The sequence below is a fragment of the Centruroides vittatus genome, unplaced genomic scaffold, assembly GCF_030686945.1.
Source record: "Centruroides vittatus isolate TY-2023 unplaced genomic scaffold, ASM3068694v2 contig_357, whole genome shotgun sequence".
In the NCBI taxonomy this organism is placed as follows: domain Eukaryota; kingdom Metazoa; phylum Arthropoda; class Arachnida; order Scorpiones; family Buthidae; genus Centruroides; species Centruroides vittatus.
Genome location: NW_027122180.1, coordinates 3,431,701 through 3,450,022, shown reverse-complemented (window position 1 = coordinate 3,450,022; position 18,322 = coordinate 3,431,701). Strand labels below are relative to the sequence as shown.

The window sequence follows — 18,322 nt, the reverse complement described above, 5'->3', positions numbered from 1 at the left end:
AATTTGATTTCACCTTGCATTTTTATCACGTAAAGTTTTGTATATATTTTAAACAAATATTTTTTATAATAAAGTTTTTAAAATGATTGTTTTTATACTTAAGCTATATCAAAAGCCATTATAAAGAGAAAAATATAAATTTTTATATATTAATACTGTTAAATACTATTAAAATTAACTTTAATTTTAATTTTAAAACAGTTTTTTTAAAATTTTTATTGAGCTATTTAAAAAAAATTGTAAATCTATAAATTTCCATTGTTGCCTGTCCGTCTGTTTGTCTTTTCTTACTCTCGAGATAAATAAAAAACGAGATCATATTTGGAAACGATAGTGGCAGGAGACCCTGAATTACTATATACGAATTTTCTATCCAAAGAGAAAATCAAGATATTTAAATTCAAATATTTTCCCCTGAAAGGAATTAGATAGATGATCGGCACGACTCGTTTGCTAAATGAAAAGTATGATGTACAGGGGAAAGACACTGCTAATTTGAGGAAAACAGCATATATTTTAAACTAAATAAATTAAAAAGTATGATTAAAAATTACATCTCGGCATTGTGATGATGTCACAATAAAATAATTGCTCGTTTATTTGTTTTTAATTTTCCTCTTCCTTATTTTTTCTTCACAGTTAAAACAGCTTTTATTGAATGAATTTATTTTAAAATGATTTCCTAATACTTAAAGTTTTCTTCGTTTTATATTATAAGATTTATAAAATAATTTTATTCAATATTGATAATAAAGCACTATATAATTATAGTCTTCATGTGTTAAAAAATGACTTATTTGATATCAACCATTTGAAATATTCAACTGCTATTTTATACTGGTGAAAAAGAATGGAAATACCTTAAAATTATTTTAATCTTTTTTAAAGAAAGAATAAAATAACTATTTAGAATTCAGTGACAGCTCTTGACCTTAAGTGATATTTTTAGAAATTATTTTCCTGCAGAAATAAAGTAAAAAGAGAAATAATATATTTTAAAGGCACTGCTTTCAAATTGGATAAAAATTAACTCTAAACATAAACTTCCAAAACAAATACAACAAACATTTTTTCTGCTGTATATATACAGAACATTTTTATTTTTATTATTTTAAAAGATATAGAGCTTAGAAAAATAAGGCTCCAGATAAATAAATAAAAAAAAATTGTAATAACGTTTGGTCCAATTTCTCGAGTGTACAGAACTTTCTTTTATTAGTGGCAATTAATATTTTCCATTAACGACGAGTGTATAAGATAAAAAATGTTTTTTTTATATAAAACTGACAAATAAACTAAAAAAATCTCGTTTGTACAATGTCACAGATTTCTTTTTCTTCCTCTTCTTCTATGTGTGTATATATATATATCTTTTTTATATCATAAAATGACACAGCCGACTTATTGATTCTAATCATACTACTAACATCTGTTACTGAATTACCTTCTACTAAAATTATTCGTTTTCGGAATTCGCAAGAATGAATCTTATCTCGTTATAGTAATTCCATTATAGAAGGAATGTAGGATATTTTAATTTACAAAATATTCGCTTATTAAATTTATTTTTTTTTCTTTGACTTTATAAAGTGTAAAAATTATAATGAATGAAATGCTACTGCTTCTTCTGCTGAAAAGTTCGAGCGAACTTCTCCGGCATTTGATTGTCTTCTACAAAAGATATATTGAATTATGTCCACCGAATTCGAAAAATTGAGAAGAAAGAAATTGAATTTGATCAGAAGACAGTTTTAATTTATCTTAATTCAGTTTACTATACTTTCCCTCAAAGAATACAAATGATAAAATTAAAGCAATTGGAAATAATCTCATATATGTTGTATATTAATAACATATCTATAACATTTACATATCCATTAATTTACTCTGTTTAATGATTTATTAATTTAGTTATATGTAACATAGAGAAACTATTAATCTCGTTGCATAGAGTCACGTAAAAAGTGATTTATCATCACGGTTATCTTGTTTGATGGAGCATTAAAAAATACACATTAAACCTCTTAGGAAATAATATTTTTATTATCAATATTATATTTAATTTAAAACATTAATCGATAGTTATACTTAAAATTTAATTTCTGACTTTATGGATATTTGTTATAGAACTGTCTTGCATATATTCATTCATTAAATGCTGCCATAAAGTTGACAATAACCGAATGAGTTGCTATCGCAGCGAAGAAAGAAAGTAACAAAATTAAAATCGCGGTAGTAAAGCACTCGGTAGTTATGTAAAAATCCATCAAAGATAAAAGTTAGAAAAAAATCTTCATTAGTGAGGAAATTTGTTACCAACTTCTAAACGTAAAAGCTCAGAAAACATCTTTTCACTGGTAAAAATACTAATTTAATAGCTAGCAATAAGCAGAGAGACTGGTGTATCAAATTAAACAAATTAAGCGTCGTAATCTTATTACACTTAACGAACAGAACACCGTTAGAAAATAGAATACCTATAATCAAATAAGTACTATATCAACTTTAGTTGCTTTGGATATATAAAGAATGGAAGAAAAGTCTATCCTTATCTCGGGATTTTAATAAGTTTGAAGGCACTTCCATGCATTACATCGTAATACTTCCAGATACAGCGCAGATAATCAGGTTTTTATGTCCTCTAGCAGAAACACCAGATGTCAAAGTTGAAGATGTCGTTTTAAAAGAAAATCTAATCAAATGTGCTTGAAAAAACAAATGCCTTGAGTTACATTTTCCTGTATCAACTTTTCTCAAACAAGTATTTTGCTGACTTTATTTTCTCAATATTTATTTTAAAATTATATAAATAAAATGAATTAAATATTAAAATTTCTGTAATAAAATGAAAAACGTATATAGCGATTTAATTATTTTATATTAAAGGAGATACACAGAAAATAATTCGTTCATATTTTATACATTCTGTTTAACTTTATGGTAAATTTAAAGAAACTTATGTTATATGTAAATATTAAAAAAGATGCTCCATATTCTAGCATTCACTTCATTTCTAAGTACATTTTTTGCATTATAATATGGAAATTTCTGCATGACGACATAATTTTCACATTTTTGATGTAGAAAACCATAATAGGAAAAGGCGTCTCAGATGATTGATGTCTTAGCAAGTGGCAACTAGCACGAGAGATATCACTTTGATTTTATGCCAGAAGGATTATGCACTATTTTCGTTACGTCTCTGAAACTGTGCAAATTACTTGATTTATAATTTTTTTAAACCTTCCATCTTTTAACTTTCTAAATTTAACTATACTGTGTTTAAGAACTTTTCTTTTAACCGAAAGCGAAGGTGATAAGGTTCTAGTGAATTCAATACTCTATTGATTTCTAGTGATGTCTGAATATACAATGAAGGCGACGATCGTGAAGCTACTTTGCTTTTCAAATGTTATTCATCTTCAGTTACAAACTTACTAAATTGACCAATAGCCGACTGAACTATTTTAGGAGTTGTTTCTATCGAACTATTGACAGAACGATAATGAATAAAGCCATTGAAAAGAGAATCAAACTCGAGGAAAATTAATAACATTTACAGCTGAATACATTTAATATAGAAACGTATGCATCGATGATGTTATTTTATTACTGGTTTATATTCGCTAACGTTTATGGCTGTTCATAAAGTTATAAATATTGAATGGTAGAGGTTGAAAATGTTGTGAAAAATATTCCTTGTCAGATCGAAAAAGCTTCTAAAAGTATCAGCAGAGAAGGGTCGGTAATAAATCAAGGAAAGTAGGATGATCTAGAGGAAAACGTAGTCAATGTACCGAAGCTGTCTCTCGGGATTACCGATAGAACTGATGTCCTCCCTATATTATCCGATGGATTGTTTCTCATTAAGTGACCAAGGAACATCTGTTGAGGCTTCCAGAACACAGCCTATTAATTATAGAGCCTCATTTCCGATTACGATATTAATGATACTTCATTTTCTATACCTGGTGACATGTAACCGTGGCGACCAAAAGGAAGAAAAGTTTAGACGAGTTTTACTAAAAATATGCAAAGATTCTGGAAGAATTTATTAAAGTTTAATACCCGAGACGACAAAATAAAAAAAATCTTTCATAAAGATGAAAAACTAAAGCTGTACTTCAATAAACGAGTTTGCAAAACTATTAATAACTATTCATTTTCATATATATTTTTTTTGTTTAGTTGATACATTAAAAAATTCATTCTTTAATAAAATGTACTGAAGCGTTTAAATGCGGGATATTTTTAAAGTTTTAGAAAAATGATTTATTTATATAAATAACAAACAAAAAATTTAATTCCGTTCCTTTCGTTATAATGTAATTTTTTGAATTGCGAGCGCTTAAAATTTTATTTTCTGATATATTTATAAGGCAAAGTAAATTTAAATTAATTTAGGCGTTTAAGTAGCAAATGCGCGATTAATGAAGTTTTCTTTTCAAATAAAAACATTTTAGATATTAAGCAGATTAATTACGTAACTTACAAAGTTTGTTCTGGTAATAAAATTAAAAAACCTAAATAGGCCTACTTTAATTTAGAAATGAAATAATTGAAAATGGTTGTTTAGGTTGGATTAGTTAACAAAATCCCATGTTTAATGGAAATTTGTACGTATACATAGACTATTTTAAACGTAAATGCGTTATTAAAACAAACAAGCATATAAATTAGTTTATTTTAAAGTAATAAATATTATTAATTAAAATTTAAAACTTTTAAAATTCAGTTGCTTCTAATGAAATCGTTGCCGTGTTTATTTCGTTAAAAGAGAAATTCTTATTAAAATATTCCGAATATTCATATAATATTTACGTAGGGAGGAAGAGAATTTATAAAAATATTTTAAATTATGTTAAATTTTCAGTTAAATTTTGACCTTTCTTAAATAATGTAATATATAAAATACATTTATTAATTTTTATATTTTGACTGTAGTTAATTTTAAATAGCTTGTGTTAAAATAAGCGTTAAATATGTTACGTAAGTTATTGTCAAAATGTCTTTATCGTAAATAATAAAATTAGAGCTCTGTTGCACATGATCCATTGTCACTGCAATTACTGGTTCATTTTACGAACGTCATTAATTAATAAAGCTTTCTAACTTTAAATTATATTTAGATAGAAAAAGAAAAAATGGAATGGAATCTCTGGAATACCGTTGAAACGTGAAATAGATTGGATTAGTTATAGGAACAAGAGTTATAAGAATGGAACACGTAGTTTGATGCTCTCAATTTCGTGAGGTCAATATCTTTGGACTGTGTCTCTTATCCATTTTGGATAAATGCCAAACCATAGGAAAAGGTTCGTGTTTACTATCTCACAGATATGACGGTGGAACCTTCATTTTATTTACACAACATTGGAATGTTTCCAGATATCTTTTGTGATGTCGATTAGATGGAGGTAAATAGAAACTACAGGATTATTCCTTGAATAAGAAATAAATCCGTATGCTATAAAATTAAATTATTACACGCACAAACATACACAAACAAACACACATATATATGTTTGTGTGTGTGTGTGTATATATATATATATATGTTGTTAGTTTTATACAACTTCTCCCGAGGAAATCAGACCAAATTTCCCGAGAACAAAAAAAAAAAAAAAAAAGATATTGAAAAAGTTTAAATGAGAAGACGTTTCGATCGAAATATTGTACTCCGTTCAATATAAAGGATTTTTTTTCTCTAATTCATAATTCGGAATGCATAGTCTGAAAGTAAAGGAGATATAACACGTAGCCAAAGAAAGGTTTCTTGTAGTCATGAAAGAATAGGAAATGTTATGGATCTTGTTTTGATGTGCTGGTGGCGGCCATATATGTGCAAAAGTGGTGAATTTTAGTTTAAAATGGCATAGGCTTACTCTCTGAGCTGTTTTTTGCATTTTAAAAGGTTTTTTGCGTTTACTCTTTGTGTTTATACAGATATATTAAAAATGAGAAAAAATCGCATAAGAAAGACAATTGAAGTACGGGTTTCCATTTTTAGAATAAAGTTAACAACTTCATTTATTATATTGTTGAAGAGCCAATTGGCACCGATGATTACTGCTATCGCGTGTCGTGTGAAAAGAATTTCCGCCAATGTTACAGGACAAATGCCCAGAACTGCTTAATCACAGTTTTGTCTTCGTTGCATCAGATTATTCGAGTGCAAGAATTCTTCGGAGAGCACTACGTTGAACGATACCGTATCTTACTTAATCACCGGAAATTGCACATAGTGATTTTTGATTGTTTTCAAACCACCAAGGACGAGATGCTATTTGTCTTCTAGAGAAATTGTATGAATGGTTCATCAGAGGATTTAGACATTCGCGAAGAAACCTTTGCAGCATCTTTTACATTATGGATGAATAGCATAGCCTGCAAAAAACAAATACTCTATTCTTCACCAACGAATGCAGTAATTTTAATACATTTTTCTACAGGAATAATTACATTTTCCGACCTATGCATTCAGATTTGTCATAAGATAATTTTCAGTTTGAAAACTAAAAATTAGTCAGAAGCGTTTAAAAGTACAATCTTTTCGTGCGTACATTACGCTTTTAAATTGTATGACGTTGAATGTGACAGAATATTATCAGCAACTGTCCAGATCAGTTGTGTTGGTTCGATCGCAAAAATAGAAGAATAGAATCAACGGGAATCGATTCCGGATGCTTCTGGTGGCACACCGGGACCATACTATTCAGCAATGTTACGCTGAATCGCTCAACCGTTGTGTAGATTTTGAATGCTGCACATTTATAATAAATAGCATTGTAACCTTAAAGCATCTTATAGTATTTCGTACTTAAAAATATTAATATTTGAACTCAAAGCTTGCTATTATCGTAAGTTATTATTATACATTTTGTATCTAATTTTAAGATTTTTAATTATAGTATAATATCTATATTAAATTACATACAAAGTTAAATTTAAAAAAATACATATGTAATTTTTGCGTGAATTAATTTTTAATTTAGCAACAGCTAAATCTTATTTACTCTGCATGTTTGTTAGATAAATAGTTTTAAAAGTTTAATGGAGAAGTATTTAAATTTAAATATATTTTTTTAAAACTTTATAAACTTAATCAAGGAAGCTAAATAATTAATTTAAATGCATTTATATTATATATTTTAAAGGAAAATATTTTAAAAATGAGATTTTAAGTACTGTTTTACGCACAAGTTTACATTTTTGGAAAGTATCCATATTTTGTAAATAATATAAAATATTTTGAAGATGAAAACATCTTTTTGGTAAGCTGTCAATCTACTTTTGTCACATATAAACCGGTGAATATAAAACGTGTATGTGTGTATATTAAAATTTTCCCATTGGCACAGATTTGTAGAAGTGACAAGACACTATTTATTTGATGAAGTGACAAATCTACCAAAGCGAATCGTCCAACTGAGAAACTCCAATTAATTTAATGGCCCTTCCGAACACTATATCAGATATCTTCTAAATACAGAATTATCTAATCGAACCTAAACGTAATAAATCTATTTAATGCAAATAAATAGATACTTTTCTAATTGATAGATACTTTGTAGCAAGAAAGTTTCACCAATATTCATTAAACAAAGATTAGGAGTTGTAACTTTCAAATTTTCTTAAAACTAATTTTTACATTAATACGCGGCCCATTAAATTTGTGTTATTAATAATTATTTAAACATATTATTTAATGAATGTACAGTTTAAAAGTTAATTACGAATATTTACCGTTACTTTAATCACTTTAATGCTAATAAATTTAATTTATAATAAATTTCTTTAGTTTCTGATATAAAAATATACTTATCTATATGAATTTTACATTAAAAGCTATTAATAATCTGGTTTATAATAGGATAAAGAATTAAATTTTCCTAATTACATACCTCTATAAAACCTCCGACAAACGGCCACTAAAGGGAAAAATACAAAATGTTCGTTGTTTAGAGGTGGCTGTTTTGAAGGTTGTTTTGTATACATTTCGGAAAGAAACGTTTCTGAAAGTGGCCGCCATTTACAGGTGCATTTTATAGGAGATTCGCCTGTGTTAATATAGAAATTATATGTATTAGGACTAATAAATATACAGTATCTATTTTAAAATATCAACTAATAAGTTATATATATTTTTTTAAATCAAAACAATAGTCTAAAATAAATAGTAAAAAATGAATAGCGCCATCTGTTAATTCCTCTATTAACTAAAAAAACTTAATGATTTGAAAATTATAAATTATTTTTATCATTTAACAATTAGTTTATTCTCTCAATTTTTAATTTAAGTTGTGTTTTATACTGCTTAGATACAATAGTTAGATATATTTAATTAAATTCCATCATATTTAAGCTGCTTACTTTTAAATGATATTAAAACAACAGTATTAGTAATTAATTTACTATAAATAGCAGTAATGAATGAATATGTTAAATCCGGTTGGATGGCTGGGACGGTTAGGCATTAATCTATTGCTTTCGAGGAGTCAGGAACAAATTCGGACGGGCCAGGAATTTTTCGAGTTTTTTGGGAGTTGGTTTGTCCCGGATCATCCCTCGCCTCCCATTGTGAGCCTAGCTGAACTCAAGATGGGCTGAAAAAAGCCTTTTTTAGAGTCCACAGTGTGGAAGTAATAAAAATAAAAATAATAATAATAATAATAAAACACATATATATGTATACATAAATTTTTTAAAATCGATTTTCTTTGAATAAAATTTGATATTTACGATATTTTTTATGTTATTAATAATAAAATATGTATTTTTGAACTTATTCTTTTATAAATAATTATATTATAATGACTTTTTCAATATAAGTTTATATTAATAATCAGTTATAAAATTACAGAATAAAATAACCGCGTAAAAAAACTATACAAATAATTTTATACGGTTAAGTAAATAAATATTATTATGTGTAAATTCAATTTATAATTAATATTTAAGTTTAATCAATTTTATGTTAATTTGATTAGTTGTGTGGTTTAAATTTTTCTAATTAAGTCCAGAAAAATATGAGAAATAAATGTTTTCTTTATTTATAAGACTTCATACGTTTCGTCATTTATTTGATTTGTATTCTGCGGTAGAAGAAACATTGAAGTAAAGAAAACAAAATTGTTTCAGTTAATAACTAGCTTAAATGGCAATTCAAATATGTTTAGTAAAAAAATTATTCTTGCGAACGTTTCATATAAGAGCTAGCACGCCTCTTGTTCATAATTACATTAGTTTTTTACTTTCCTAATTCTTGGAATGTTTTAAGATTGATCGATTGCTTCCTATCTTCAGACAACAAATATCACTTTCTAAATATCTTACATTCATTTTTTCAATCTATTAAAAAGTTAATTTAAAACTTTAAATGGTTTTTATTTAAAAATGCATTGTATGCTACGCATTTTCTCTTTAAAAAATAAAGTATCATTAAATAAGTAAAATAATAAAATAATACTTACATGCATATGTTATATTGTATATCATTATGTACTGTACTGTACCTGTACATATAATAAAAATGTCTCTAGAGATAAAAGAATATTTTCTTAAAGTTTTTATCTTCAAATGATTTATGTAGAAAATGAGACCATCGTTTAAGAGCTCTTGCGTATTTATGTCTATGTAATCTTTTCTTGTAATCATTTATAACTTTCTGCGATATAAAAAACTACAAAGTTATTTAGTAAAATTCTTATAAATTAAAGATTTTAATGAATATTAAATAAAAATAAATCTTAATTGAGTAGAAACAATAATCATATATCTTATTTATTTTAATTTTTCAATCCATCTTCAAAACAATCGCAGTCCTGATTAATTTTCAGTAAATTTTTATGCGTATTTTAATCTACTGTTTAACTATTAATAAAAAAACAACGAGATTTAAAAAATAAAAGTCAGAATAAAAACTTAAGTAATTTGGATGGTTCGCAATAAATGTTAAAATGCAAAGTAATTGATATTACCACTTATCAGCGACCCATTTCAAATTTTATATTGCATTTGATGCCACAAATTAATTCACATTGCTATAAAATATGCTATTTTATGATTTTATTTATAAAGAGCTGTTTTAAAAAATAAATTGCATTGTTCTAAACTTTGTGAAAAGTAATTTGGAACTACTCAAAATCCATGCATATAGAAATATGTAAACAAGGTATGATCCAAGTGAAGTTACGCATAAATTTATGTTGAATGCGTACAATTTTTATGCTGCTTTCTCTATTACGATAAATAAATCACAAGATATTCATGAAAACGCTATCAAATATTTCCAATGCATTATAAATGTAGGAATTTCAGCCATTACAAAATAATTATTTTTAATCTACATAACAATAAAATAAATCTTGAAGCTTTGTAATGAAGAATGATTTTAAGTTCAACAAATTGAAAGTAATTTTCAAAATTAGCATATTAAACCCTAAGCTAATGTTATAACCATTTATAGTCCTAATGATACGAGACGACCAAATTGCGATTCTAGCAATTTGCTGTATATATACCTTAATGAGGGTGAGACTAAGCACAATTTAAAGAATATTAACATAAATCTATCGAACTAGTTAAATCATTTAAATTTGATTTGAATTATTCTTCGGCACATATAAGTTCTTATCCAGGATCTTAATTGCCTTGACTGAATAATTCGATAAACGATTAAAACACAAACCAATTTTGTAATATATATTTTTAGACTAGACATTTGTAAATAATCTATTTATCTTGTCATTTCGGAAACGTGCAAAAGTATTAGAGAGTTATATATAACGAAATTGAATTAAACTGAAGAGAAAATATTAAATTTCCAATAGTTATTTTATTCTGAAAACTTTTAAAGTTGGTAGAAATTGACAATAAGTTATATTTGTGGCTTGTATAATAAAAAGTTTAGTTGTAGTCCAATATTTGAAACAGAAACAATAAATATAGATGTTTGGGTAATACCAGATTATAGAAGTTATCTGAATTAATCTCAAAAGAGCAATTGCAATGGAACAGGAAAGATATAAAGGATACCTTATCAGATTTAGAGAGGAAACAATGCCATTACGAGACCAATATGTTATGATGAAACATAAATACATTTTATTAAATTATTTCTACCACTTTTCCTTTTTCTGTGTAAAAAATAATAAATTTAAATTATGAATAGAATGTTCATAAATAAAGAAAATATTTTAAATATATATTTTCTGTTTCTTTTTAATATTTGTTTTCGTAAAATATAAAAAGTTAAAATATTAAAAATATATAATTAATATCTATAATTCATGCTTCTTATATAAAATATATCATTTTAATTACAAAAATAATGAAATGTATATTTTTAATTGCACGATTATATCTTGTAAATATACGGTCTCTATTTTAATTAAAACAATAATGATGTTTTAGCACACTTTACTAAATAGTTTTTAAGATTACAGCACTGCATCTTTTTTATCAGAAGAAAACAAAAATAACTATAATGAAAGTTTAAAGAAAATGAAATATGAATTCTTTGCTGTAACAGGCGGAATACCAATCAGGAAAATTCAACTCATACAAAAACATTGATGAAGAGAACTGCTGATAAAGGTATTAAAAGAAAAAAAAGACCTTAGTTTCGAGATAAAATTATCAGAGACAAGTAAAGGAACAGAAAAAAATTTGATATGGAATAAAGAATTTAAAATTTTTATACTGTATTTTTGTCAGTTAACTGAAAGTGTTTATAACATTATTAAATATTTAAAATTTAGTACTTATTTTTACATTATTTAGTATTTCATTATTTTAGTAGTTTAATGATCAATATAATTGTCAAATAATTAAAGAAGCATATCTGGAAAACAGTTATTATGTTAAATACATCTTTTACATAAAATGTTCATTTTGTTTTATGGTTGCATTTCGTCCATCTTAAAATTTGAATTGCAACTAACAGAAATTTCTGTTTCCAAGAAAGTACAAAATCATATTACGAAATATGATAGAAAATTTATTCAATTCGAAATATGATATTACATAAATATTGTTAAGTTTTTTTTTGTCCTAAATACATATAAAAATATTTGAACAAGTACTTTAAGAATATAACAAAGTTTTATTAATAGATAGTTAAACTTGCAAATGTTTTATATTATTGGTAAGAGAAATTTAATTTATTTTAAAAATATTTTTGATGAAAATATCCGTTATAAGTTAATATTTTTACATAAATAAAATTGATAAATTTATTGAAAAAGTTAAAACTTTACAAATTTCTTTGCAGAATATTTCTTACCGATTCCACGTATTATTATTTTTTAATGAAGATGAAATTTTATTTCCCATTATTAAAATTATAATGAGCAACGTTAAAATTTTCTTCTTACTTCAAACACTTATTTTAAAAACACTTTTTTTTTGTCATTATAAATTGCTTGTTCTTATATAATTCTTATTTTCACACAAAAAATTAATTAAAGTAAATTCATTTAGAGTTAATTACATTAAAATATTACTTGAATGAAGCAAAGTTAATTTTGTTAAGAGTTTTCTTTCTTTAAATTAAATAACAGATTCTGTTATATTTAAAATGCAAATAAAATTCTAAAAATGATTAATTTTTATTGAATATAATTTATAATCATACGCGAATCCTTTATTAAATATATTTGTTATGTAACTTTATTTAATTTGATATTAAATATTTCGAAAAATGTGTAAAAAGATTTTGAAAGTTTTTCTTAAGTTAATTAAAAGTTAAGACCTAAAAATTCGTGAAAATAATTAAAATTGAACCATAAAACTAATGAAAAATAGTTTCCTTCAAAAATTTAATCTTTATTTCTAAACTTCAAGAAGAAAAATAAGAAATTCGACTTTTATTCTTTGAAGAGACAAACCTGTTAATTCAAAATCTAACAGACAACCTTAATTACATGCCATTGCATGTACTTTACATGTACGTAATTGTTGTTCTATGGAACGTGATTGGTATTCAGAAAGACGTATGACAAGAATTGAAAGAAGGATTATTACAATATAATTTTGTTAGTGAACATTCAAGTCTTGTACCACATACAAATTAAATCGAAAGCTTTATTATTTACTTATTTAATTTAATAGTATAATACAATTAAAAATGATAATATTCTAATTAAGATTAGATTCTTTGAAGAAGCTAGTCAATTAAATTTATAACAATAAGTTCTTAAATATTTATATTATTTAATATATATATATATATATATATATATATATATATATATATTTAAATTAAAAAGTACATTTATTTAATACGTTATAGTTTGTTCGTTTTTGGAAGAAGGCATATCTGCAACTCTCGGCCCAAGTTCTCCGTCCAAATATTCCATCGCTAAATCTACGTCCAATGCCCTTCATATTCCTCACCTTCAGACATCTTTTGACTATAGGCCTAGAGTAAGCAATTATTCCGTCAACCTGTATCCCCATATCTCTCTTTTAAGTAGAGCATTCAGTGATCTCATTGCTGCAAAACAATGGAAATCATTTACAGTTATTTACGAGGAGAACGAAGGTAAGCACTTTATTCTATACAATATTTTACAAGTTTTCTAATCAGAAATACTACTTAATTTTAGTTAAATTTAATTAAAGGCAATAAATTAAAAATTATCAAATAGCTAATCTTCTGAACTAATCAACTAGATAGTTGTTTGTTTCTCTCATCTTGTCAATGAACGGGAACATTGATAGAATACTGTACAGTTTTCAATGAATATTCATATAAAATTCCGATAATTTATATGCTTTGATATATTATAAGTGTTTTTTAAAGGTTTAAGTGAATAAATTTAAAAAATTCTTCTCTAAAATCAAAGTTAATTTCTTGTTTGTTTGTTTTTTAAATTTAATCTTACGTGGAATTTAATTTAAATCAGCTATTAATTCTCAGTTAAAATTTATTTATTGAACTACTTATATTAATTAATTTGTTATGCATAATATATACGTATGGTGAAATTTGATGATTAACATATGGTTTAAATAACCAACATCTGTATTATATAATGGTATATCAAATGGCTAAACTCAATGAAGTGATATAACCATTGGATGCATGACATCACTCAGGAAACTATAGAGCAAAGGGAATAGATAATGGAACAGGTTTCATACTTGTCTTCATTGGTACTTCAAATATTTGCTTGTACATATATTAAATTACTCGGTAGGGTAGTATTGTATGCAGTGGTTTCATTAACAATTCGATTTAAAATTATACAAACTGTGCTTAGAACTACTATAAATATTTATTTACGATTTGATATATAATATCAATTTCACATTTATTTTAAACATAACTATGTATTTATTTATAATGTTTAAAAATAATGAATATAATTTGAATAATTTTAAAACTTCATAGCGTTGTTGATATTACAAGATGTGGTTACAATGTCAAAGACAGGTGACATCAAAGTTTTTCTAAGGCCTTTCCGAACAGGTTACACTTACAGAAAATTGTTAAAGGATATTAGTAGAAGAGGAGAAACTAATTTAGTACTTAATTTGCCACCAGAGAAAATACCTTATGTTCTCCGTGAGGTAAGATAATACCTGATTAATAAGTAAGAAAATTGCACACCTACTGTTAATGTTATAGCCTATCATTAATTTTTTTACTTTAAAGATTTTTATTTTTTATTCTTTAGTTTAGATTTAAAATTTAAATTTTAATTATGAAAATGATATAGATTTCATAAAACAAATCAGCAAGTTATGTACAGTAAATCTTTAGCAAAGATTTTCTTCTTGTGTAATTTTATTTCATTGCTATTGCAACTTATTATTATTAAATAAATATTTTGTAGATATTTAAAGATTTGAAATCATTAGTAATATTCATTACAGTGTAAAAATTATAAATTTAAATTTACGAGATGTATTCTTTTGTGAAACTCTTCCAAAATTTTAATGAAATAAAATATTTGAACAAATAAACCTTTCAAAACTTTGATCTTTATATCACCAATTACTCGCAAGAAGTTATTTATTTCTAGTTCTGGCATCCTCTATGTAACTCATGAATCTTCCAATAAATAACAGAAACGATAATATTCTACTGCAGTCTCGACGAACAAACATTGTGAATAAACTACATTTTGCCAAAACTTTATTCCAGGAATTTCTATTCAATTTCTAACGTTTATATTTGACGTCTGAATGATAATCTAAAACGTTTCATAAGAAGAGAAAATTGTCATATACGATAGGAAACACGCAATTTAAATAAAATAAATAACTAGTCATGTGAATAAGACCAGCAATCAATCATCCATTACTACGTTAAAACGTTATTTTTATGTAGATCGAATGAGATGTTTTTACATTTGTCATTTATTTCTATTTGCGTAATAGCATTTCGATACTCTTAAGTAAGAACACAGATATGATGTCATGATTCAAAGTTTTCTGATCTCACGTACTGTACGTACAGCACATCTCTCGGTCGTCTCTGTTTATGTATAAAATTAATTTAATCCAGTGTAGTTTCGTAAAGGTGATGATGACTCTTAAAATTCAAAGATTATAATTAAAAGTAACTGAACAATTTTCGAATGGAATTTTAGGAGTGTTGAACTCTACTTTTGTCTAGCATCGTGATCGCTTTAAACAGTAAATTGCTTTAGACATATTATCTCGAAAACTATATTTATTGTTTTATATTTTAATTATATCTGACAGAGCTATCCCATTAGACATGATGTTAAAATATGTTTTTGAATAGTAACGTTTGATCGATTATAAACTTCAAAACTAATTATACTTATTTAAAGTTACAACGAATGTAATAAGCTTATATTTCTAAAATCTCTTCCTTTTGCATTTACATTAATTCTTTGCAGGGAATTCCTTTAACATTTAGTTTTACGCTTTTCCCTCCCCGTTAATTTATGCTCGAGTCTCTTCTAGTCTAAACCATTGCTAAAATTAAATACGTCATAAAGTTAACAGCCTGAAAGAATTTGTCCAATTAATTCCATACGCGTGGCTATCTTCTTGCACCACATACTTCTATTATATCACTCGTACTGTGCAATTCTTTGAGCAGTCAACTGAGAAAAAACATTCATCGAAGACTTCTGTTTTTATTTCCATTAAAGTGATGTACTTACAGAAGTTATCAAGAATTCTAATCATGCAAAATTAACTGCGTTATTAATGCCTCTACTTTTTCCAATGTTTATTTAATTAAAGTAAATTTTAAAATATCATAAAAAAGTAATTGATTTGATTAAAATATAATTATCAAAATTAAAATTTCTAAATTTTTATTAAATGAAGATTAATGAAGTCAGAAAATAAATTTAAAAAAAATGTTTAATTTTGCAAATACTTTAGAGAATTTCTTACTTATTAAAAGTGATGTTTTTAAATAAAATATAGAAATATTTATACTAATAAATATGAAAAATTTTGGTAAATAAATTTTTTAAAGTAATAAATAAATAGAAAAGTATTATTGGAATGACAAAAGCAGTTGAAGATTTCAGTGCTGTTCATCCTACTAAATATTCATAATTGGAAAGAGACTATTCACGAAAACGAAAAAAAAAAAAACTAGAAAAAAAATAAATAAAATCTGCATATTCACAAGATTGAATTTTAATTTCCGTCGTAAAACTCATTACTTGTAAGTTATACCAAAACAAAAGCTTCATTCAGCACGGATCAATGCAATCTTCGAGTTTCTTCAAATCAATTCAATTGTGAATTATTTTAATTAAAATTTAATTGAAAAATCCTATAAGGAAAATTTATGAATTTGCTATTAAAAAGAAGATTTACTTTGAAATAAAATAACGTGTCTTATGTAATTATTATCTTATTAAATTATAATTGAATTCGATCATTAACATAATTAATTACTTAATAGGCTCAAGGGGTTGGTATGATGACAGAATATCATAATTTCATTATTATTAGTTTGGTAAGTAATTTGCTGACATTATTATTTTTATTGTTCATTATCTTTACTTCACTTGTAAGAAATTAATCAATTTAGATAAATTATATTAATTAAAAATTTTAATTTGACTATTTAAAATTATATAAATTATATTAATTATTATATACATAATAATGTTTAACAATAAATATTTTACTGTTAAAAGATTTTATTTTTAATATTATTTTAATTAAATCACTTTTAAGAATTATAGTAATTTAAAATGCTTTTAACATGTTAAGAAATTATTTTATTAATTACAGCCATAGAAAGAAAAGTTTAAAAACAAATATGACTATTTCACATAGTAAATATTCGAATAAGACAATAATTTACAATTAAATATACAGCAATATTTATGATATAAAAATAAATTATATTTAAAGAAACTTATCTAAAATAAATAATAAATAATAAAGTTTTAAACTAATTAATTTTAAACTAAATATATTATTAAAATTAAATTTATAATTTAATTATGTTCGTTCTGTTGAAAATAAATATACTATGCAGAGGGAAAACCAATAGCTTTATTTGCAGTTTTTAAAAATCTGCAGAGTAATAACAAATTTCCTGGAAATAATAATACAGTATTAATAAAAATTTATATATATATATTTAAATTTAAATATTAATATAATATTTTACACATCCTTTTAATCTGACATATAATAATGCGTAATTAGCATATAAGTTCATACTTTATTAAGAAAACTTTAATGTGTGATGTAAAAAAATGTAATTATCGAAAAAGATTATAAGAGAAGAAATAAAACTTAAAATTTCTCTAAGTATTGGCAGTATGCTGCAGGTATCCTTCGATAAAAATTAAAATTTATAATAGGTACAGCTAGATTAATAATATATATAATTCTCTTTTTTTATTTATAACTTGATCAAATGTCATTTGATTAATATTAAGAACGAAAGATTAATAAAAGAAGTAAACAGTCGAGGAGTTTTTACGACTAACTATACACTTTCATTATAATAAATAGTCATTAAAATGCATTTATGTTGATATATTATGTAGGAGATATCGTAGAGCAATGTTTTCCGGCCTGTTTTATTGAGGACACACCCTTTTAACGTACCAAGAGACCACGACATTATCCCGGAATGCAATATCTGAATAATATCATGATTTGGTAGATCGGGATCTACTAGTTGAGAAGTATCACAGAAGACACTATTTATACAACATTTTAATAAATTAATTATATTTAGTTAATATACTTTTTAGATTAATACAATAATATATTATTCAGAACTTAATTAACCAACAATAATGTGTTGATATTTGTTACTTAATTTAGTTTAAAAATTTAGCAGATACAATTT

General features: G+C 25.0%; 1 protein-coding gene across 8 annotated transcripts in view; it reads left to right on the top strand.

Annotated features, from left to right (window-relative positions):
• The window catches only part of LOC136974841 (glutamate receptor ionotropic, kainate 2-like), a 71,044-nt gene that overhangs the window by 34,400 nt on the left and 18,322 nt on the right, over window positions 1-18,322 (top strand). For all 8 annotated transcript variants that reach the window (XR_010880709.1, XR_010880708.1, XM_067269804.1 and 5 more), the window contains exons 4-6: window positions 13,295-13,546; window positions 14,399-14,577; window positions 16,910-16,963. Coding sequence is in view for 6 of the 8 variants with exons in the window: in XM_067269804.1 (XP_067125905.1) it covers window positions 13,295-13,546; window positions 14,399-14,577; window positions 16,910-16,963 (485 nt within the window). In the remaining 2 variants the exon portion in view is untranslated. The remainder of the gene's footprint in view (window positions 1-13,294; window positions 13,547-14,398; window positions 14,578-16,909; window positions 16,964-18,322) is intronic.